Source organism: Pseudoliparis swirei, unplaced genomic scaffold (assembly GCF_029220125.1).
Source record: "Pseudoliparis swirei isolate HS2019 ecotype Mariana Trench unplaced genomic scaffold, NWPU_hadal_v1 hadal_25, whole genome shotgun sequence".
NCBI lineage: Eukaryota > Metazoa > Chordata > Actinopteri > Perciformes > Liparidae > Pseudoliparis > Pseudoliparis swirei.
The window spans coordinates 2139183-2161899 of record NW_026613261.1 but is presented as its reverse complement, the minus strand read 5'-3'; the positions used below and the strand labels follow the sequence as shown (position 1 = coordinate 2161899).

General features: G+C 53.8%; 1 protein-coding gene across 2 annotated transcripts in view; it reads right to left on the bottom strand.

Annotated features, from left to right (window-relative positions):
- Positions 1-5: 5 nt before the first annotated feature.
- Positions 6-22717, bottom strand: part of LOC130190904 (anion exchange protein 2-like) — a 24146-nt gene continuing 1434 nt past the window's right edge. The window contains exons 2-21 of one of the 2 annotated variants that reach the window (XM_056410507.1): positions 20676-20826; positions 20323-20539; positions 20121-20239; positions 17987-18120; positions 9610-9790; positions 8340-8475; positions 7333-7468; positions 6729-6825; positions 6444-6628; positions 6116-6335; positions 5331-5534; positions 5004-5152; positions 4445-4639; positions 4059-4268; positions 3590-3679; positions 3337-3503; positions 3000-3253; positions 2763-2932; positions 598-771; positions 6-310 (exon numbers count right to left, since the gene is read on the bottom strand). In XM_056410507.1, the coding sequence (XP_056266482.1) occupies positions 230-310; positions 598-771; positions 2763-2932; positions 3000-3253; positions 3337-3503; positions 3590-3679; positions 4059-4268; positions 4445-4639; positions 5004-5152; positions 5331-5534; positions 6116-6335; positions 6444-6628; positions 6729-6825; positions 7333-7468; positions 8340-8475; positions 9610-9790; positions 17987-18120; positions 20121-20239; positions 20323-20539; positions 20676-20826 (3270 nt within the window). In that variant the 3' untranslated portion in view covers positions 6-229. Of the gene's footprint in view, positions 311-597; positions 772-2762; positions 2933-2999; positions 3254-3336; positions 3504-3589; positions 3680-4058; positions 4269-4444; positions 4640-5003; positions 5153-5330; positions 5535-6115; positions 6336-6443; positions 6629-6728; positions 6826-7332; positions 7469-8339; positions 8476-9609; positions 9791-17986; positions 18121-20120; positions 20240-20322; positions 20540-20675; positions 20827-22717 lie in introns of those variants that run through there. The other variant, XM_056410508.1, reaches the window with a different exon arrangement.

Sequence of the window (22717 nt, the reverse complement as noted above, 5' to 3'; positions counted from 1 at the left end):
ACATGTAATATGTGAGATAAGATGTTCATTTAATGACGGCAAGACAGTTAGTGAGATCCACCACAAGGCAGACTGGAGTACCCAGAGACCCGCCCCCCCACAGAGAGAGTACCAAGGCAGACCACCATACCTAGAAGACCCTAACCCGAACCCTAGGAAAACACTATGTGATACATGTCAGATATGCTAATAAAGGAGGTTGATCGGCCAATCAGGAGGCTGCTGCCGGTCACACGGGCATCTGCAGCTGTGAGTACTCGTCCTGCCCCTCCTTCTCCTCCAGGTGAGGCTCTGCATCGTCAGCATCCAGCTGGGGGCCACAGGTCAGAGGTCAGGATATTCTGATATTATTTTGAAGTAAAAGTACTATTGAAGTACTATTGAAGTACTATTAAAGTCTATTAAAGTACTATACAGTATACCTTAAGCCAGTACTCATGTTCACTGAGCAGAGCCTGAACGCATCATGAGAACATTATCCTCTCCCTTCAGCCAGGAAGCATGTAACTGAAGGGAACATCCTCTGGGTCTCCGTTAGCGTTGCTGCTATTGTGACTAGCTTCCTCCTGCTAAACACTGATTGGTTGTGAGACTCACGCTCTGCAGCTCTCTGCTGTTGAAGAGGCGGGGCAGCAGCAGCATCCTTACTGGGATGGTCAGGAGCAGCATGAAGGGGAACGACAGTGCCGCCGCTGTCGCCATGACGACCCACAGGAGCGACAGACAGGTCAGCTGGATGACCGTGAACAGGTGCATCCTTAACGTCCGCACCTGTGAGACACAGACAGGTATGCTGATGGTCTGTTTGTGTATTTACATGTGATGTGGCTTTTTATAGGAGCTAGTTTGCACAACTGACTGGGACTTGATGTTCCTTCAAACATATCCAGAGGCCGGTTCAACAAGTCCAGAGGCCGGTCCAACAAGTCCAGAGGCAGGTTCAACAAGTCCAGAGGCAGGTTCAACAAGTCCAGAGGCCAGTTCAACAAGTCCAGAGGAAAGTTCAACAAGTCCAGAGGCAAGTTCAACAAGTCCAGAGGCCAGTTCAACAAGTCCAGAGGCAAGTTCAACAAGTCCAGAGGCAAGTTCAACAAGTCCAGAGGCCAGTTCAACAAGTCCAGAGGCAAGTTCAACAAGTCCAGAGGCCAGTTTAACAAGTCCAGAGGCAAGTTCAACAAGTCCAGAGGCCAGTTCACCAAGTCCAGAGGCAAGTTCAACAAGTCCAGAGGCCAGTTCAACAAGTCCAGAGGCCAGTTCAACAAGTCCAGAGGCCAGTTCAACAAGTCCAGAGGCAAGTTCAAAGCATCCAGAGGCCAGTTCAACAAGTCCAGAGGCCAGTTCAACAAGTCCAGAGGCCAGTTCAACAAGTCCAGAGGCAAGATCAACAAGTCCAGAGGCCAGTTCAACAAGTCCAGAGGCAAGTTCAAAGCATTCAGAGGCAAGTTCAACAAGTCCAGAGGCCAGTTCAACAAGTCCAGAGGCAAGTTCAAAGCATCCAGAGGCAAATTCATCAAGTCCAGAGGCAAGTTCAAAGCATCCAGAGGCCAGTTCAACAAATCCAAAGGAAAGTTCAACAAGTCCAGTGGCCAGTTCAACAAGTCCAGAGGCCAGTTCAACAAGTCCAGAGGCAAGTTCAACAAGTCCAGAGTCAAGGTCAACAAGTCCAGAGGCAAGTTCAACAAGTCCAGAGGAAAGTTCAACAAGTCCAGAGGCAAGTTCAACAAGTCCAGAGGCAAGTTCAAAGCATCCAGAGGAAGGTTCAACAAGTCCAGAGGCCAGTTCAACAAGTCCACTGGCCAGTTCTACAAGTCCAGAGGCAAGGTCAACAAGTCCAGAGGCCAGTTCAACAAGTCCAGAGGAAAGTTCAACAAGTCCAGAGGCAAGTTCAACAAGTCCAGAGGCAAGTTCAACAAGTCCAGAGGCCAGTTCAACAAGTCCAGTGGCCAGTTCAACAAGTCCAGAGGCAAGTTCAACAAGTCCAGAGGCCAGTTCAACAAGTCCAGTGGCAAGTTCAACAAGTCCAGAGGCAAGTTCAACAAGTCCAGAGGCCAGTTCAACAAGTCCAGAGGCCAGTTCAACAAGTCCAGTGGCCAGTTCAACAAGTCCAGAGGCCAGTTTAACAAGTCCAGAGGCCAGTTCAACAAGTCCAGAGGCAAGATCAACAAGTCCAGAGGCAAGTTCAACAAGTCCAGTGGCAAGTTCAAAGCATCCAGAGGCAAATTCAAAAAGTCCAGAGGCAAGTTCAAAGCATCCAGAGGCCAGTTCAACAAATCCAAAGGAAAGTTCAACAAGTCCAGAGGCCAGTTTAACAAGTCCAGAGGCAAGTTCAACAAGTCCAGAGTCAATGTCAACAAGTCCAGAGGCCAGTTCAACAAGTCCAGAGGCAAGTTCAACAAGTCCAGAGGCAAGTTCAACAAGTCCAGAGTCAAGTTCAACAAGTCCCAAGTAAAGTACACTCCTGAGTCAAGTCTGATCTCGAGACAAATTCCAAGTCAAACAAGCCCAACATCAATGTTAGACCAGCAAGTCAAAGCCGAGTCCCAAGTATAGCCTCAAGTCCAAGTCCCAGTCAAGACCAACAAATAAAGTGAAGTTTGAGTACGAAAACCAGTCCAGAGAGGTAAGTCCAGGTCCAAGCTTCATGTCCCAAGACGAGTTCAAGTCACGGCCAACAAATAAAATAAGTAAACAAGTTGTTAAACAAGTCTGACTTGTCCGGAACCTCTGGCGCTGCCTGTCTTCCCTCAGGGGGCGGGGCTAACCTTGCGGACGTAATTGTGGTCCGGGTGGTACTTCGGGGGCATCAGCAGCAGGATGAGTCGCTCAGTGAGCTGGATCCCGTTGAGCGACATCACGCCCATGTAGAGGAAGATCCCAAACAGAACTGCCAGAGGGATCTGACGCAGAACCTCCCCGATCACAATGGACAGACCTGAGGGGGAATCCAGAAGTAGTAAAGGAAGTACAAGCAGCAGCAGGTCGATGCTGCAGTGACATACCCACTAACACCGCCACCAGGAAGCCCGTCACCCGCTGTTCCTTAACCTCCTGGATGCGTGGCGTGTCTCCCGGAGCGACGGCTTTGCTCATGACCGTCAGGGCGTTGGTGTGGGTGACGGAGCGCACCGTGGCGGCCGATAACCACGGCAAACCAAAGAGTGCCGAGACTCCACCCACCAACACGATGATGAGGAGGTCCAGGTGGAAACCAGTCCCCTTCACCAGCATCCTCTCCTTCTTACTGACGATCAGCCTGAAGGACGACGCACAACGCATTCCTTCAGTACTCCCAACTGAGAACAAATAAAACACAATGGCAAGAAGAGAATGTCGTACGCTGTGATCTGGGACTCCATGAAGATGAGGATGAAGACGAGGATGGCCGGCAGGATGCTGGCAGCCATCATCCAGACAGGAAACTGCCCATCCGACCCCAGAGGAGAGATCCACCAACCACGTTTCTCCGGACTGGACACCGAGAATCCACTGGGCACGTTCAGTTTCTGTCAGTCGACATGGAGAGGGGCGTTCACATGCCTGTCCAGTCAGCTGTGTCCACACAGGAGTCTTGTGACAGTTAGAATCTCACCTGGGTGTAGGTGTCCGCCACGCTGTAGTCCACCAGCACCATGAGGAGGATAGCAATGGGGACTCCAAAGTCTCCAATGATCCTACGGAGCTGAAGCCCGCAGAACACCAGCTTATTGAACAGTGGTTGGTTCCACAAAGGTAAGAGCCAACATGTCTAGTCCAGGTGCATTACAGACCAGGACCTAGTCCCCAGGTCTAAGACTAAGCGATGGAGCTTTTGAGAGAATGATCATTCTGTTATGTATGTTGTGAAAGAATGATTCTTTTATTTGTGATGGAACTGTGGATCATTCAATGCAACTCAAGATAAGTAAAATAAACATTGAGATCTGAGCCCCTGACACCCCTCCCCTGGTGTGGGACATGCACCGTAACCTTCATCTGTACCTATGTGCCTGAATGTACCTGTGCCCTGATCTGAATATGTACTTGTACCCGTACTTGTCCCTGTACTTATATTCACTGACCGTGCCGGGGAAGAAGGAGCTGTTCTTGAACTTGCGCAGGTAGAAAGCGATGAAATATGTTCCCACCATGAGGACAAAGGACAGCAGAGCGGTGTTTGGTTCTCCAACAACCTTCCCAGGATCCCCAGCAGCTGCAGTGTAGTTGCACAACGATGGAGATACTGTGTTGTTTCCATGGAAACAGTTTTGGAGAGGATGCTCCTGGAATATCTGCAAAAGGTCAACGCAAAGAGGAAAAGAGTTGTGAGGCTCCGTGCCATGAACGAGGCCTGGGGCCTTAAACATGAAGGACTCCAAAAGGTCCTTTAGTCTCATTTGAAGCACAATCTGAAGAAACCTTTTGTAAGGCAACAGGCTTGTTGTGGACCTGTGACCTCTGACCTCACCTTGATCAGTTTGGCGAAGGTCTCATAGATGAAGATGAGGGAGATGAGGAAGGAGAAGATCTCTTGAGTGAAGCGGGAGATAAAGCGAACCAGGATGCTTCCCTCGAAGGCCACGGTGAGAAGAACGATGAGGACCAGCCAGAAACCGATCCAGACCCGGCCCGTCAGGTACTCCACCCCGTTGGCTTTACAGAACTACGGACACAGCAGGGAGGATTCACGGAGCAGTCGAGAGCTAACGGATGCTTGACCTTGAACCTCTGATGGGATGTAGATTCATCAGAAGCATTTGAATTATTGTCGACCGTGTTGTTGACTGATTACCTGTCTCTCCACTTATTGGTCACCTGTGATCACCTGTCCCATGGAGTCCACATGAACACTCTTTGGGTTCAGGATTCTCTGTGAGTCCGGCTGCTGATGGTTAGCGAGCCGCTCTCACAGAGGTGAGTTCCTCTGGAGACTCCCCAGAGTAACGAGGACACTGTTTCTAGACAGGCATGCTGCCCCGGCTGCTGTTGGAATGCAGGTGCGTGGGGTTTCTGCCAGGTGAGCTTACCGCGTAGAAGGCCTCTTCGAACACCAGCAGTGGCCCAGAGAAGCCGATGATCAGCAGAGGCTGAGCCCCCAGCACACTGAACACGACGCCGTGCAACGCCGTGGCCACGAGCAGCTCGGACACACCAATCAGACCCTCGGTTTTCTCACCTGAGCCACAGGAACAGAGAACATGGCTAAAGAAACCTTCACAGAAAAGATATCTGAAAACCCATGCCTCTGTTCTGGTGCCAGAAGAGGCGCCTTGGCTCCAAGCAACTTGTGGTGGACCAAATCTCAAAAGCAAGTCCAGTGTGTGCATGTCAGTGTTCCTGGAGTCCAGACTCACCCAGAAGTCCTCCGAAGGTGATGGCAGGCGACAGCGCGGCAAAGTAGATGAAGACGATGGCAGCCATGCACTGAGGGTTCAGAGCATCTCGGATGTCGCTGAGGTACTGAGGGTAGCGGCGAGTCACGTCTTTGATCAGACCTCCGAACAGACGGCCGGACCTCCTCAGGGGCTCGTCGCCGTGTTTGGAGGGCACGAGGGAGTCTGGGAGATGAGAACCGAGCCCGTTACTGTCTGCTCACCACGACACCACGGTGTGGACCGCACGCCCTGGGCTTCATCTCGAGCTGGACGGGCACCGTGAGAGAGCAGGCTGCCGCCAAGCTCGTCCTCAGAGGAGAACAACAATGCAAACAAACCGGAAACACGACCTCCTTGTCAGAGGCAGAACTATGAGGTTTGAGCTAAAGATATGAATTCACCCAGCAAACCTCTCAGACCTCCACCGAGACGCGTACGGTTCAGTAAGATTACCACGTCAAACCGAGCTCTGGAAGCAGAGCGCTCAGCGTCGGGTTCTTCTGAGAGGACGTCAGAGCTCCGCCCAGACGAAGCGGTGCTGGAAGGAGCTCCGTGTCGAGGCCAGTAGGACAGCCAGAGACGGTGGTTCCTGAAGCTGTGGACCAAGATCTGACTCGGCTTAACTTCCAACTCTTTCTACCAAGATGCAAACAGAAGGTTTGAGAATGTGTTCATGGTCATCTCCTCTTGTTACCATCTCTCATCTCAAGCTGAAGCGTTTGGTGACAACAGGGACCGAAGAGAGCTCTTCTGGGGTAACCCACCTCGGTCCGGCTGAGCGATGGTGGGGTTCTCCTGCAGCCGGCCGCTCTGCTCCTCTTCCCTCTTTCGCAGCATTTCTCGTTGAAAGCGAGCGACCGAGCGAAGCAGCTCGTCGCCGCCGACGTCCGAGGGAGGGAGGACGACGCTGCAGTCCAGGAACCGGTTGATGGCCGTCAGCAGGTCTTGGCGGTCGTCGGCCTGGTACGCCGCCTCGTGGAAGAGCTGAGGGAGCCGACAGAGGCAGAACTCATTTCACACAGCGCGGTGGTGGAGCCAGCCCAGCACCTTCAGGAGAGGTGAGCAGGAGGTGTTACACCTGCAGGGACTCGCCTTGTCGGACATGAGCGTGGAGATGGAGCGGCCGATCTGATGGTAGTCAATGTTGGCGGTAGGCGGACCCAGCAAGAGGAAGAGGAACCGTACAGGAACCGGAACCTCCAGGACGGACTCCAACAGGACCGCCTCCTGCAGCCGCACGAACGCCATAGACGGCTGCTCCAGGAAGCCCACGCTGCCTGCAGACACGTCAGAGGGATGCAATAAACCCACTGAACCTCCACAGAGACCTGCAGAGACCTGCAGAGACCGGAACGAAGGGGGTCACAGGATGCGTACCCACGAGCACCACGGTGGCCTCGGCTCTCTCTGGGATCTTCTCCATCAACTTCACTTCATGTTTGGATCTGGAGAGATTGATGGGCACGGCTTCTTTCTGACCACACACACACACATAGAATATATTATATATATATATATATATATATAGATACAGAGAGAGAGAGAGTCAACAGTATAGACCCCATTTTCTGTTTGTACATCAGTCCCCCAGTGGTGAAGAATGAGGAGTGAGGAGAGAGGAGAGAGGAGTGAGGAGTGAGGAGAGAGGAGAGAGGAGTGAGGAGAGAGGAGAGAGGAGTGAGGAGGAGGAGGAGGAGGAGGAGGAGGAGGAGGAGGAGGAGGAGGAGAGAGGAGAGAGGAGGAGGAGGAGAGAGGAGGAGGAGGAGGAGGAGTGAGGAGAGAGGAGTGAGGAGTGAGGAGAGAGGAGAGAGGAGTGAGGAGAGAGGAGAGAGGAGAGAGGAGAGAGGAGAGAGGAGTGAGGAGAGAGGAGAGAGGAGTGAGGAATTAGTGGAGGCTCGTGGTCACACACACACTGTGTATACAAGTCAACAGTCATGTGACCTCCACACAGGACAGCTTCTGATGGCTGCCTTCTCGTCACCTTGGACTTCTCTCCATCGGGTTCTTTGAGACTCGTCAGATGGATGGAGGGTTCTGATTGGTCGTTGTGTCTGTCCATGTTGGCTGCAGAGATGTACCTGCTGAACAAGCTGTGATCCTTCTCATCACTCGGATGACTGGGAACAGACACAGGAGAGAGTTACCACCGGAGGAACCACTAGAGGAACCACTAGAGGAACCACTAGAGGAGCCACTAGAGGAACCACTAGAGGAACCACTAGAGGAACCACTAGAGGAGCCACTAGAGGAGCCACTACAGGAACCACTAGAGGAGCCACTAGAGGAGCCACTAGAGGAACCACTAGATGAACCACTAGAGGAGCCACTAGAGGAACCACTAGAGGAACCACTAGAGGAGCCACTAGAGAAACCACTAGAGGAGCCACTAGAGGAACCACTAAAGGAACCACTAGAGGAACCACTAGATGAACCACTAGATGAACCACTAGAGGAACCACTAGAGGAGCCACTAGAGGAACCACTAGAGGAACCACTAGAGGAACCACTAGATGAACCACTAGAGGAACCACTAGAGGAACCACTAGAGGAGCCACTAGAGGAACCACTAGATGAACCACTAGAGGAGCCACTAGAGGAACCACTAGAGGAACTACTAGAGGAGCCACTAGAGGAACCACTAGGTGGATGAACCACTAGGTGAACCACTAGAGGAACCACTAGATGAACCACTAGATGAACCACTAGAGGAACCACTAGAGGAACCACTAGGTGGATGAACCACTAGGTGAACCACTAGAGGAACCACTAGAGGAACCACTAGAGGAACCACTAGAGGAACCACTAGATGAACCACTAGAGGAACCACTAGATGAACCACTAGAGGAACCACTAGAGGAACCACTAGAGGAACCACTAGATGAACCACTAGAGGAACCACTAGAGGAACCACTAGGTGGATGAACCACCAGGTGGATGAACCACCAGGTGGATGAACCACTAGGTGGAGGAACCACTAGGTTGATGAACCTGTGTCTGAGCAGCAGAGCTCGGAGGACGTTGGCTCGGTCTTCGTCTTGGATCTGGTCTGAGATCACCATCTGCTCCACCACCTGCTGAGCGATGCCTGGCAGAGTCTTCTGTTTCAGGTCCAGAAGCACCGCCCCTGAAACATCATGAATAGAATTGGGGCCAAGCCCTGAATTTGCACCCAGAATAGAGATCTGTTGGACTTTAAGGGGTTTAGTGGTCGAAAGGGACCATAAAGGACCATAAAGGACCATAAAGGGCCAAGACAGGACCCATACAGGACCCATAAGGGACCCATAAGGGACCCATACAGGACCCATACAGGACCAAGTCAAGACCCATAAAGGACCCATAAGGGACCCATACAGGACCCATAAGGGACCCATACAGGACCCATACAGGACCCATAAGGGACCCATACAGGACCCATAAGGGACCCATACAGGACCCATACAGGACCCATAAGGGACCCATAAGGGACCCATACAGGACCCATAAGGGACCCATAAGGGACCCATACAGGACCCATACAGGACCCATAAGTGACCCATAAGGGACCCATACAGGACCCATAAGGGACCCATACAGGACCCATACAGGACCCATAAGGGACCCATAAGGGACCCATACAGGACCCATACAGGACCCATAAGGGATCCATACAGGACCCATAAGGGACCCATAAGGGACCCATACAGAACCCATAAGGGACCCATACAGGACCCATAAGGGACCCAAACAGGACCCATACAGGACCCATAAGGGACCCATACAGGACCCATACAGGACCCATAAAGGACCAAGACAGGACCCATAAGGGACCCATACAGGACCCATAAGGGACCCATACAGGATCCATACAGGACCCATATGGGACCCATAAGGGACCCATACAGGATCCATACAGGACCCATAAGGGACCCATAAGGGACCCATACAGGATCCATACAGGACCCATATAGGACCCATAAGGGACCCATACAGGATCCATACAGGACCTAATCAGGACCCATAAGGGACCCATACAGGACCTAATCAGGACCCATACAGGACCTAATCAGGACCCATAAGGGACCCATACAGGACCTAATCAGGACCCATACAGCACCTAATCAGGACCCATAAGGGACCCATACAGGATCCATACAGGACCTAATCAGGACCCATACAGGACCCATAAGGTGCAGGTTCATGTGAAGGCTTCATGTGGTCCTAAGGGACTGGGCTGCGGTGCAGAGTCTGTCCAGCAGGGGGCAGCAGAGGGCCTCACCGTGGGAGATGGTCTTGCGGAGCTCCAGCAGGGAGCGGAAGGACAGCGAGGCGACGTGCGGCCGGCCCCAGCGCTCCGTCTCCTCCTCCACCTCCTCCTCGAACTTGATCCAGCGGGCCGTCTCCCTCCACTGCAGCTCCTGGTTCCGGTCGATCACCAGCTCGTTGAGCTCCACGAAGACCTGGACCAGGAGCACCGGTGAGGACCTCCAGGACCTGGAGGTCAACCGCGACCTGGAGGTCCACGGCGACCTGGAGGTCAACCGCGACCTGGAGGTCCACGGCGACCTGGAGGTCAACCGCGACCTGGAGGTCCACGGCGACCTGGAGGTCCACCGCGACCTGGAGGTCCACGGCGACCTGGAGGTCCACCGCGACCTGGAGGTCCACGGCGACCTGGAGGTCAACCGCGACCTGGAGGTCCACCGCGACCTGGAGGTCCACGGCGACCTGGAGGTCCACGGCGACCTGGAGGTCCACGGCGACCTGGAGGTCCACCGCGACCTGGAGGTCCACGGCGACCTGGAGGTCCACCGCGACCTGGAGGTCCACGGCGACCTGGAGGTCAACCGCGACCTGGAGGTCAACCGCGACCTTTTTAACTGTCTGGACCAGGACCACTACAGGCTGGACCAGGACCACTACAGGCTGGACCAGGACCACTACAGGCTAAACCAGGACCACTACAGGCTAAACCAGGACCACTACAGGCTAAACCAGGACCACTACAGGCTGGACCAGGACCACTACAGGCTAAACCAGGACCACTACAGGCTGGACCAGGACCACTACAGGCTAAACCAGGACCACTACAGGCTGGACCAGGCTAAAGTGGACTAAACTAAACCAGGCTAAAGAAGGTAAATTGATCGTATCGTCAAAGCTTCGTAGAACTGGACCAGTAAATACCTTCTGGTGGGTCTTCAGGTCCAAGACCACCATCCTGAGACCAGGTCTGAGAGGGACTGGCCGGGTCCGCCTCCTCTACCTGTATAACTCTACCTGTCTCTCTCTACCTGTCTCTCTCTACCTGTATAACTCTACCTGTCTCACTCTACCTGTCTCTCTCTACCTGTCTCTCTCTACCTGTATAACTCTACCTGTCTCACTCTACCTGTCTCTCTCTACCTGTCTCACTCTACCTGTATAACTCTACCTGTCTCACTCTACCTGTCTCTCTCTACCTGTCTCACTCTACCTGTCTCACTCTACCTGTCTCACTCTACCTGTCTCACTCTACCTGTATAACTCTACCTGTATAACTCTACCTGTCTCTCTCTACCTGTATAACTCTACCTGTCTCACTCTACCTGTCTCACTCTACCTGTCTCTCTACCTGTCTCTCTCTACCTGTCTCTCTCTACCTGTCTCTCTCTACCTGTCTCACTCTACCTGTATAACTCTACCTGTCTCTCTCTACCTGTCTCACTCTACCTGTCTCTCTCTACCTGTCTCACTCTACCTGTATAACTCTACCTGTCTCACTCTACCTGTATAACTCTACCTGTCTCACTCTACCTGTATAACTCTACCTGTCTCACTCTACCTGTCTCACTCTACCTGTCTCACTCTACCTGTCTCTCTCTACCTGTCTCACTCTACCTGTATAACTCTACCTGTCTCACTCTACCTGTCTCACTCTACCTGTATAACTCTACCTGTCTCACTTATTCTGGAGGGAATGTGTCTGTTTTTCAGAACTTCTTCGTTGTGTTTTCGATGCCAGTTCGGTCTCCTTCTGCTGCTCTGCAAACAGGGTTAGCTTCATGCTGTTAGCGAGTTAGCTCCATGCTCTTAGCTAGATAACTGCGGCAAGATTGTGCTTTACACTTGTCTGCAGCTCTTTAGATCCCTTACCCCGTTGTAGTCCAGAGAGTTTCAGTCCCAGGACTTTGGAACAACAGACAGGGGAAACTAAACAGCGCATTACTCACTGAGCTCCAGCTGACAGCTCCGTTAGCTACCTGCTCGCGTAGCTCCGTGGAGCTCTCTGGCTGAGGGAACGATACCGGTCTCTGATTGGCCGAATAGTCCAGTCACGTGAAATAGTAAAACGATGTCATTGGCCAGAGCGCACATTTTTGCTCCCCAAGATTCACGTTTCATCCGCCAATGAGAAGCCGTCCTTGCCGAAACGACTGTGAAATGTTTGCTCGCTGCCGTACACACACGTTTGGCCAGTGTCCCGAAAATGGGGCGGGGCTTCTCTCCGTGAGGATGAGTGGCGATATATTATATTTTTTCTAGTGCTGTGAAAAATAACGCGTTAACTCAGTTAATTAAATTACAGGTTTAACTTCGTTTTTTTTTTTTACGCATTTAACGCATGCGCAGAATGAGCTTCCAATCCGTCTGTTGTTGGTCGTCTCGAACCAGCAGCATGTCATTCTGTCTCTACGTGTCACGTTAACACGACTCCGATCCCGCCTCGCCGGATGCCGCGTAATGCGCACATCGGGACGAAAAGTCACTTGCACCAATGTTTTAATGCAGGTGCTCAATATGTCGATCGCGGTTGCCGCAGAGTTCAGATGCCGGTCGCGCATGAAAAGTCACTAGCACCCCTAACTGTTACTCATAAAATGTAGTCAAACAAAACGGAGCAAATCAGCGTGTTCATGGCCGGCAAAGACAACGCGGTCTCCTGGCTTCAACACATTACTGTCAGGAAGACACAGCGCACCAAAAAAAGTTTTTGTAAAACTTTTTACCTTTTCTGATTCCGCTAGCTCTTTGCTAACTTCCGCTAGTACTTCCGCTAATACCTCCGCTAATACATCTACTTAGAAAGTGTATTCTGTACGTTTTCTCCGTCGAAATGTTGCAAGACCCGACTTGCTGCATTGATCGCGACTTTAGACATTGTGATGATATGGCGCCGTACGTGATGGCCGCTGTGTTGCGAGCTCCCGGATTTTGTAGCAGTTTTTTTATATTTATTCTTCTTATTGCGACTATTTTTGCACAAAACGTTAGCAGCCGTTAACGCATTTACAGATGCACACTTCTGGAGATTGATCGGCAGTTGCTCGCGCCTACCAGAGTTTTTCAACTTACTCGGACGCCCCGCCAGGAACAGTAGCGGAACTATCTCCGTCCATGTTAGGCGCGATCTCACGCAAACGCCGCCGACGGAGGGGGAAGCGAGCTGGCGTGCTGGTTAGGCTGAGACGTCGAGCCAATCGACCCCCACTACCCACCATTTTACTGGCAAATGTACAGTCTTTGGACAATAAGCTGCGAGCTACAGGCTCGTATTCAATTCCACCGGAAACTAAGGACAACTGCATCATCTGCCTTACGGAGACATGGATGTCGGAGGATGTTGCCGACTCAGCCATCGAGCCGCAGGATTTTCCGTCCACCGCTGGACAGAACAAAGACTCTCTGGTAAAGATCGTGGAGGGGGTATGTCTCATGATAAACAGATCTTGGTGCAACCAAAGTCATGTACATACTCTCAAGTCGTTCTGTTCCCGGACCTGAGTACCTAATGCTCATGTGTCGACCATTCTGGCTACGGGAGTTTACAGCAGTCACCGTAACTGCTGTGTACATTCCGCCTCAAGCTAACACGGACATAGCGCTGAAGGAACTCTACGGGCGATCAGCGAGCAGGAGTCGGCACACCCGAGGCTGCTTTCATTGTATGGGACTTCAACAAAGCTTAACCTGAAGAAAGTTCTCCAAGTTCTACCAACACATAAAAGCAACACGAGGGGAGCGGATTCTGACCACTGCTACACTCCTTCCGGGATGGATACAAAGCCCTCCTCCGCCCACCGTTCAGCAAATCGGACCACCGCTCCATCCAACTACTCCCCGCCTACAGGCAGAGGCTGAAGCAGCAACCAATCGCTGTGAAGGAAGTGCAACGCTGGTCGGACCAATCGGAGTCTATGCTACAGGACTGTTTTGAACGTGCCGACTGGGATATGTTCAGGGTCGCGTCGGACAACAACGCCAGTGAGTACGCGTCCTCAGTCACCGGGTTCATCAAGAAATGCATAGATGACGTTGTTCCTACCAAGTCGGTTCGGATTTATCCCAACCAGAAACCGTGGATAAATGGCGATGTTCGGCTGCACTCCGACGCGTAACACCGCCTTTGACTCGGGAATATGGCAGAATACAAAAGAGCCCGCCACGACCTCCGAAGACCATCGGCTCTGCCAAGCGGGAGTTCAGGAACAAGGTGGAGGAGAAGCTCAAGAGCCATGACGTGAGAGGTGTGTGGAAGGGCTACAGACAATCACGGACTTCAGAGGGAGAACCAGCGGTGAAGAGAACTCCTCTACCTCCCTCCCAGGCGAGCTAAATACATTCTTTGCTCGGTTCGACGTGAACGGCAGCCCGCCAAGGCAGCGCCGCCGAGGAGACCAGCCTGCTGATCATCTCAGAGGCCGACGTGCGCAGAGCCTTCAAGCCGGTGGACATCCGGAAGGCAGCAGGACCCGACCACATCCCGGGGCGCCTCAGAGCATGTGCAGACCAGTTGGCAGGAGTCTTCGCAGACATCTTCAACCTCTCCTGTCCCAGGCTGTTGTTCCTGAGAGCTTCAAGATGTCCACCATTGTGCCTGTCCCCAAACACCCCAAGGTAACCTGCCTGAATGACTGGAGACCCGTAGCCCTCACCTCGATTGTCAGTAAATGCTTCGAGAGGTTGGTCAAGGACTTCATTTGTTCCATGTTGCCTGCCACGCTGGACCCATGGCAATTTGCATATCGTCAAAACAGATCCACCGACGACGCACTCGCCATGGCACTTCACACCGCCCTTTCCCACCTGGAGGAGGAACTGTTGTGTGCGAATGCTGGTTGTGGACTACAGCTCAGCTGCTCAACACTATTGTTCCCGCCAAGCTCGACACCAAGCTCAGAGGTCTAGGCCTGCACTCTACCATGTGCAGCTGGATACTGGACTTCCTGTCGGGCCGCCGCCAGGTGGTGAGGATGGGCGGTACCACCTCAGAGCCGCTGACCCTCAACACGGAGCCCCTCAGGGATGCGTGTTGAGCCTCTCCTCTACTCACTGTACACCCACGACTGCACGGCCATGCACAGCTCCAACATCATCATCAAGTTTGCTGACGACACAACAGTGTTGGGGCTGATCACCGACGACGACGAGACAGCCTACAGGGAGGAGGTTGGATCACTGGTACAGTGGGGCCAGGAGAACAGCCTCGCCTCAACGCCAAGAAGACCAAGGAGCTGATCGTGGACTACAGGAAGCGGAGAGGAGAGCACACCCCATCTCCATAGACGGAGTTGCAGTAGAGGGTCAGCAGCTTCAAGTTCCTCGGCGGCACATCTCCGAGGACCTCACATGGACCACGACACCACCACGTGGTGAAAAGGGCCCAACAACGCCTGTATTTCCTTAGGCGACTGAGGAAATTCAACATGGCCCCGCATCCTCAGAACATTCTACACCAGTACCATCGAGAGTGTTCTGACAGGTTGCATCACCGTCTGGTACGGGAACTGCACCGCCCTGGAGCGAAGGGCACTACAGAGGGTGGTGCGGACGGCACTGGACATCGTTAGAGGTGAGCTTCCTCCATCCTGGACATATACACCAAGCGGTGCGTGGCCAGGGCCAAACGGATGATGAAAGACAATAACCACCCCGCTCACAATCTCTTCACCCTTCTACCGTCAGGCAGGCGATACCGCAGTATCAAGTGCCGACAAACAGACTGAGGGACAGCTTCTTCAGTCAGGCCATCAGGCTGCTGAACAAGGACTGAGACCCTCATTAACACTACACACCAGAACATATTCTGTGAATATCTATGGCCATGGTGTATATTTTATTACATTGTTTATATATATATATATTGTATATATATATTGTATGTATATACATATATATATATATAGTCTCAAAAAGTGTATATTTTATTACATTGTTTTATATATATATATTGTCATGATGTATATTCTATTACACTGTTTTATATATATATTGTTAATACTTTCTTCTTTTTTGTGTGTGGATATTGTATAGTTTATTCTCATTCTTATTCTTTTTTTAGTCTGCTACTGCTGTCGGGTGTTTTGCACATAAGAATTTCACGAACCGATTATACTTGTATAAAAGGGGATGTGACAATAAAAACTTGAAATTGAAATTGAAATTGAAATTGTCTCTCTCTACCTGTGTGACTCTACCTGTCTCTCTCTACCTGTCTCACTCTACCTGTATAACTCTACCTGTCTCACTCTACCTGTATAACTCTACCTGTCTCACTCTACCTGTCTCTCTCTACCTGTGTGACTCTACCTGTCTCACTCTACCTGTGTGACTCTACCTGTCTCACTCTACCTGTCTCACTCTACCTGTATAACTCTACCTGTCTCACTCTACCTGTCTCTCTCTACCTGTCTCTCTCACCTGTGTGACTCACCTGTCCCACTCTACCTGTGTGACTCTACCTGTCTCACTCTACCTGTATAACTCTACCTGTATAACTCTACCTGTGTGACTCTACCTGTCTCACTCTACCTGTCTCACTCTACCTGTGTGACTCTACCTGTCTCTCTCTACCTGTGTGACTCTACCTGTGTGACTCTACCTGTCTCACTCTACCTGTGTGACTCCACCTGTCTCTCTCTACCTGTGTGACTCTACCTGTCCCACCTCACCTGTCTCACTCCACCTGTGTGACTCCACCTGTCTCACTCTACCTGTCTCTCTCTACCTGTGTGACTCTACCTGTCTCTCTCTACCTGTCTCACTCTACCTGTCTCTCTCTACCTGTGTGACTCTACCTGTCTCTCTCTACCTGTCTCACTCTACCTGTGTGACTCTACCTGTCTCACTCTACCTGTCTCACTCTACCTGTGTGACTCTACCTGTCTCACTCTACCTGTCTCTCTCTACCTGTGTGACTCTACCTGTCTCTCTCACCTGTGTGACTCCTCACCTGTCCCACCTCACCTGTCTCACTCTACCTGTCCCACCCCACCTGTCTCTCTCACCTGTGTGACTCTACCTGTCCTCTCACCTGTCTCACCTCACCTGTGTGACTCCACCTGTCCCACTCCCACCTGTGTGACTCACCTGTCCCACTCCCACCTGTCCCACCTCACCTGTGTGACTCTACCTGTCCCACTCTACCTGTCTCCTCACCTGTGTGACTCTACCTGTCCCACCTCACCTGTCCCACCTCTACCTGTGTGACTCTACCTGTCTCACTCTACCTGTCTCTCTCTACCTGTGTGACTCTACCTGTCTCACTCTACCTGTCTCACTCTACCTGTGTGACTCTACCTGTCTCTCTCTACCTGTATAACTCTACCTGTCTCACTCTACCTGTATAACTCTACCTGTCTCACCCCACCTGTCCCACCCACCTGTATAACTCCCACCTGTCCCACTCACCTGTGTGACTCCCACCTGTCCCACTCACCTGTCTCTCTCACCTGTGTGACTCACCTGTCCCACTCCCTGTCCCACTCACCTGTGTGACTCTACCTGTCCTCTCTCACCTGTATAACTCTACCTGTCCCACTCCACCTGTCTCACCCCACCTGTCCCACTCCACCTGTGTGACTCTACCTGTCCCACTCCACCTGTCCCACTCACCTGTGTGACTCTACCTGTCTCACTCTACCTGTCTCACTCTACCTGTGTGACTCTACCTGTCTCACTCTACCTGTGTGACTCTACCTGTCTCACTCTACCTGTCTCTCTCTACCTGTCTCTCTCTACCTGTCTCACTCTACCTGTGTGACTCTACCTGTCTCTCTCTACCTGTCTCACTCTACCTGTGTGACTCTACCTGTCTCTCTCTACCTGTCTCACTCTACCTGTGTGACTCTACCTGTCTCTCTCTACCTGTATAACTCTACCTGTCCCACTCTACCTGTGTGACTCCACCTGTCTCACTCCCACCTGTCCCACTCCACCTGTGTGACTCACCTGTCTCTCTCACCTGTATAACTCCACCTGTCTCACTCTACTCCCACCTGTCTCACTCTACTCCCACCTGTCTCACTCTACTCCACACCTGTCTCACTCTACTCCCACCTCACCTGTCTCACTCTACCTGTGTGACTCTACCTGTCTCACTCTACCTGTGTGACTCTACCTGTCTCACTCTACCTGTCTCTCTCTACCTGTCTCTCTCTACCTGTCTCACTCTACCTGTGTGACTCTACCTGTCTCTCTACCTGTCTCACTCTACCTGTGTGACTCTACCTGTCTCTCTCTACCTGTCTCACTCTACCTGTGTGACTCTACCTGTCTCTCTCTACCTGTATAACTCTACCTGTCTCACTCTACCTGTGTGACTCTACCTGTCTCACTCTACCTGTGTAACGGCTGAGGTAGTGGTTAAGGTGTGTGCCCTCTGGGTGACCTCTGACCTCATGGGGGGTCCGGTCCGGTTGGAGGTGTGCCGGTGTTCTGGTCTGGTTTCTGGGGGCGTGGCCACTCGGCCCTCTGGAGCTCCGCCGCACCAGGTGACGCCTCACGGCAGGAACGTCGTCCAATCGGTGACCTGGGGGGGGGGGGGGGGGGTCAGAGGTTAAGATACACACTTGTGTTTACAGGCCTCTTGATTGCATTGACTTACATCCTGGAGACCTGAACCTGAACCTGAACCTGGACCTGGAGCTGGACCTGGACCTGAACCTGGACCTGGAGCTGGACCTGAACCTGAACCTGAACCTGAACCTGGAGCTGGAGCTGGACCTGGACCTGGAGCTGGACCTGAACCTGAACCTGGACCTGGACCTGGAGCTGGACTTGGACTTGAACCTGAACCTGAACCTGAACCTGGACCTGGAGGACCTGAACCTGGACCTGGAGCTGGACCTGGAGCTGGACCTGGACCTGGAGCTGAACCTGGACCTGGACCTGAACCTGGACCTGAACCTGGACCTGGACCTGAACCTGGAGCTGAACCTGGACCTGGAGCTGAACCTGGACCTGTAGCTGAACCTGGACCTGGACCTGGACCTGGACCTGAACCTGGACCTGAAACTGGACCTGGACCTGAACCTGGAGCTGAACCTGGACCTGGAGCTGGACGAGGTCTGAGCCCCAGACCGGGTCCTCCTAACACACACTGTGGTCTCCTGGGAACCACAGCAGCTAATCGAGTTTCAGGCTCCAGTGAAGATCCAGAGGCCCTGAAAGACGAGACGGGCCTGGACTACACACACACACACACACACACACACACACACACACACACACACACACACACACTCACACACACACACACACACACACACACACACACACTCACACACACACACACTCACACTCACACACACACTCACACACACACACACACACACACACACACACACACACACACACACACACACACACACACTCACACACTCACACACACACACACTCACACACACACACTCACACACACACACACACACACACACACACACACACACACACACACACACACACACACACACACACACACACTCACACACACACACACACACACACACTCACACACACTCACACACACACACACACACACACACACACACACACACACACACACACACACACACACACACACACACACACACACACACTCACACACACACACACACACACACACACACACACACTCACACACACACACACTCACACACACACACACTCACACACACACTCACTCACACACACTGTGTGTTGATCCTCTGCAGAGTTTCAGGTTTCTGTAAAAATTAGATTTAGTCTGAAAGGTTTTCACATCAGTTCAGCTGACGTGGGCCCTGAAGGCAACACGGGACGACAGAGGGTGTCAGGTCAGAGGTCAGAGGAGGTCGTATTGGACCATCTGAGAGTTTAGAGTTTGTGATGTAATGATCCAAAGACATCAGATACTTTGAGAACTACTTCATAAACTTGTTCATCAACGGTACCGTTCCCCACTGAGATCTCCATGGAGATCCTCCAGGACCAGGACCGGGACCTGGACCGGGACCGGGACCAGGACCAGGACCGGGACCTGGACCGGGACCAGGGCCAGGACCACACACAGACACAATGGATAGCGGCCGTGGGCGGGGCGTGGAGGAGGTCACATGACGGAGACCCAGAAGTGACAGCGAGCTCTTTCATGTCGGAACACATTCCAAAGTGCCCCACTGCATGCTGGGAGATGCTAATCTGCTGATCTTAGATTAGCACGTTAGCACGCTAACATGAACTAACAACGAGTAAACACAGCTGTCACTCAATAAAGACTGGACCCTGGTCTCAGGTCTCAGGTCTCTAGACTATTATTATCATGATATACTATTATTATTAATTATTATAATTATGAGAGGACTTTGAAATGTGATATATATAAATATATATATACGTATATATACGTATATATATACGTATTTATTTTTATATACATATATATATATACGTATATATATATATATATATATATATACGTATATATATATATATGTATACGTATATATATGTGTATATGTACATATAACATATACATCCCGGCTCACTGACTCTTGATGTTGTCCAGGTCGACACACATCAGCGTCTCTGCCTCGTCGTCAGCGGCAACGCTTGTCATGATGCAACCGGCTGAGAGTCCGTTGTGATTGGACGAGATGATTGGAGCGTCACTGTGAAGGGGAGGAGCTACACGTTAGGTGGTGGAAAAAAACGAGGATGAATCCCATGTTTCCCTGCCAGGCGTGTGACTCACCTGGTGGGCGTGGTTGTTCGCCCCCCCTCCTCTCCACTCTGACAGGAGGACTCTTCCTCGCCCTCCTCTTCCTCGTGGTCTTCTTCTATGGTGGCTGCAGCGTTGGGGGCGGAGCCTCGCCTCCCCTCCTTCCTCCCCTGGTTGCTCTTCTTCCTCCTGCTCTCATTGGGCGGTTTGGACAGCGGTTGGTGGACGTGGGGCGAGAAGTGGCGGTGATCTGCAGCAGGACATTTATGGACCCCTTCAGGGACCCCCAAGACCCCCTTCAGGGACCTCTTCAGGGACCCCCAAGACCCCGAAGACCCCCTGAAACCACCGCATAGACCCCAACCACGAGAACCTGGGTCCCCTACCCTCAAAGTCCTGCTCATCGTAGACCCTCCTCTTCTCCGGGGGGCCGCGGGCCGCGGGGCCCAGGACCTGCTGGAGGCCCTGGACCCCGAACACCTGGTTCAGGTCCTCCTCCTCTTCATCAGCACGGCTGCGTGGCGGAGGAAGAGGAGGCTGAGGAGGAGAGAGGACACGGTCATCCCCAACGCCCCACGCTCTGGTCGGTCCCCAAACGCCCCACGCTCTGGTCGGTCCCCCAACGCCCCACGCTCTGGTCGGTCCCCAAACGCCCCACGCTCTGGTCGGTCCCCAAACGCCCCACGCTCTGGTCGGTCCCCCAACGCCCCACGCCTGGTCGGTCCCCAACGCCCACGCCTGGTCGGGTACCTCAACGCCCACGCCTGGTCGGTCCCCCAACGCCCCACGCACTGGTCGGTCCCCCAACGCCCCACGCCTTGTCGGTCCCCAACGCCCACGCCTTGTCGGTCCCCAACGCCCACGCCTTGCCGGTCCTCAACGCCCCACGCTTGTCGGTCCTCAACGCCCCACGCCTGGTCGGTCCCCAACGCCCCACGCCTGGTCGGTCCCCAACGCCCACGCCTTGTCGGTCCTCAACGCCCCACGCCTTGTCGGTCCCCAACGCCCACGCTCTGCCGGTCCTCAACGCCCACGCCTTGTCGGTCCCCAACGCCCACGCCTTGTCGGTCCTCAACGCCCACGCCTTGTCGGTCCCCAACGCCCCACGCCTTGTCGGTCCCCAACGCCCCACGCCTTGTCGGTCCTCAACGCCCACGCCTTGTCGGTCCCCCAACGCCCACGCCTTGTCGGTCCCCAACGCCCCACGCTCTGGTCGGTCCTCAACGCCCACGCCTTGTCGGTCCTCAACGCCCACGCCTGTCGGTCCTCAACGCCCCACGCTCTTGTCGGTCCCCCAACGCCCCACGCTCTTGTCGGTCCCCCCACGCCCCACGCTCTTGTCGGTCCTCAACGCCCACGCCTTGTCGGTCCTCAACGCCCCACGCCTTGTCGGTCCCTCAACGCCCACGCCTGGTCGGTCCCCAACGCCCCACGCCTGGTCGGTCCTCAACGCCCCACGCCTGGTCGGTCCCCAACGCCCCACGCCTTGTCGGTCCTCAACGCCCCACGCCTGGTCGGTCCCCAACGCCCCACGCCTGTCGGTCCTCAACGCCCCACGCTCTTGTCGGTCCCCCAACGCCCCACGCTCTTGTCGGTCCCCCAACGCCCCACGCTCTTGCCGGTCCCTCAACGCCCCACGCTCTTGTCGGTCCCCCAACGCCCCACGCTCTTGTCGGTCCCTCAACGTCCCACGCTCTTGTCGGTCCCCAACGCCCACGCTCTTGTCGGTCCTCAACGCCCACGCCTTGTCGGTCCTCAACGCCCCACGCCTTGTCGGTCCCTCAACGCCCACGCCTTGTCGGTCCTCAACGCCCCACGCCTGGTCGGTCCCCAACGCCCACGCCTGGTCGGTCCCCAACGCCCCACGCCTGGTCGGTCCCCAACGCCCACGCCTGGTCGGTCCCCAACGCCCCACGCCTGGTCGGTCCCCAACGCCCACGCCTGGTCGGTCCCCAACGCCCCACGCCTGGTCGGTCCCCAACGCCCACGCCTGGTCGGTCCCCAACGCCCACGCCTTGTCGGTCCCCAACGCCCCACGCCTTGTCGGTCCCCAACGCCCCACGCTCTGTCGGTCCCCAACGCCCACGCCTTGTCGGTCCCCAACGCCCACGCCTTGTCGGTCCTCAACGCCCACGCCTTGTCGGTCCTCAACGCCCCACGCCTGTCGGTCCTCAACGCCCCACGCCTGGTCGGTCCCCAACGCCCCACGCCTGGTCGGTCCTCAACGCCCACGCCTGGTCGGTCCCCAACGCCCACGCTCTTGTCGGTCCTCAACGCCCCACGCCTGGTCGGTCCCCAACGCCCCACGCCTTGTCGGTCCTCAACGCCCCACGCCTTGTCGGTCCTCAACGCCCCACGCCTTGTCGGTCCTCAACGCCCCACGCCTGGTCGGTCCTCAACGCCCACGCCTTGTCGGTCCTCAACGCCC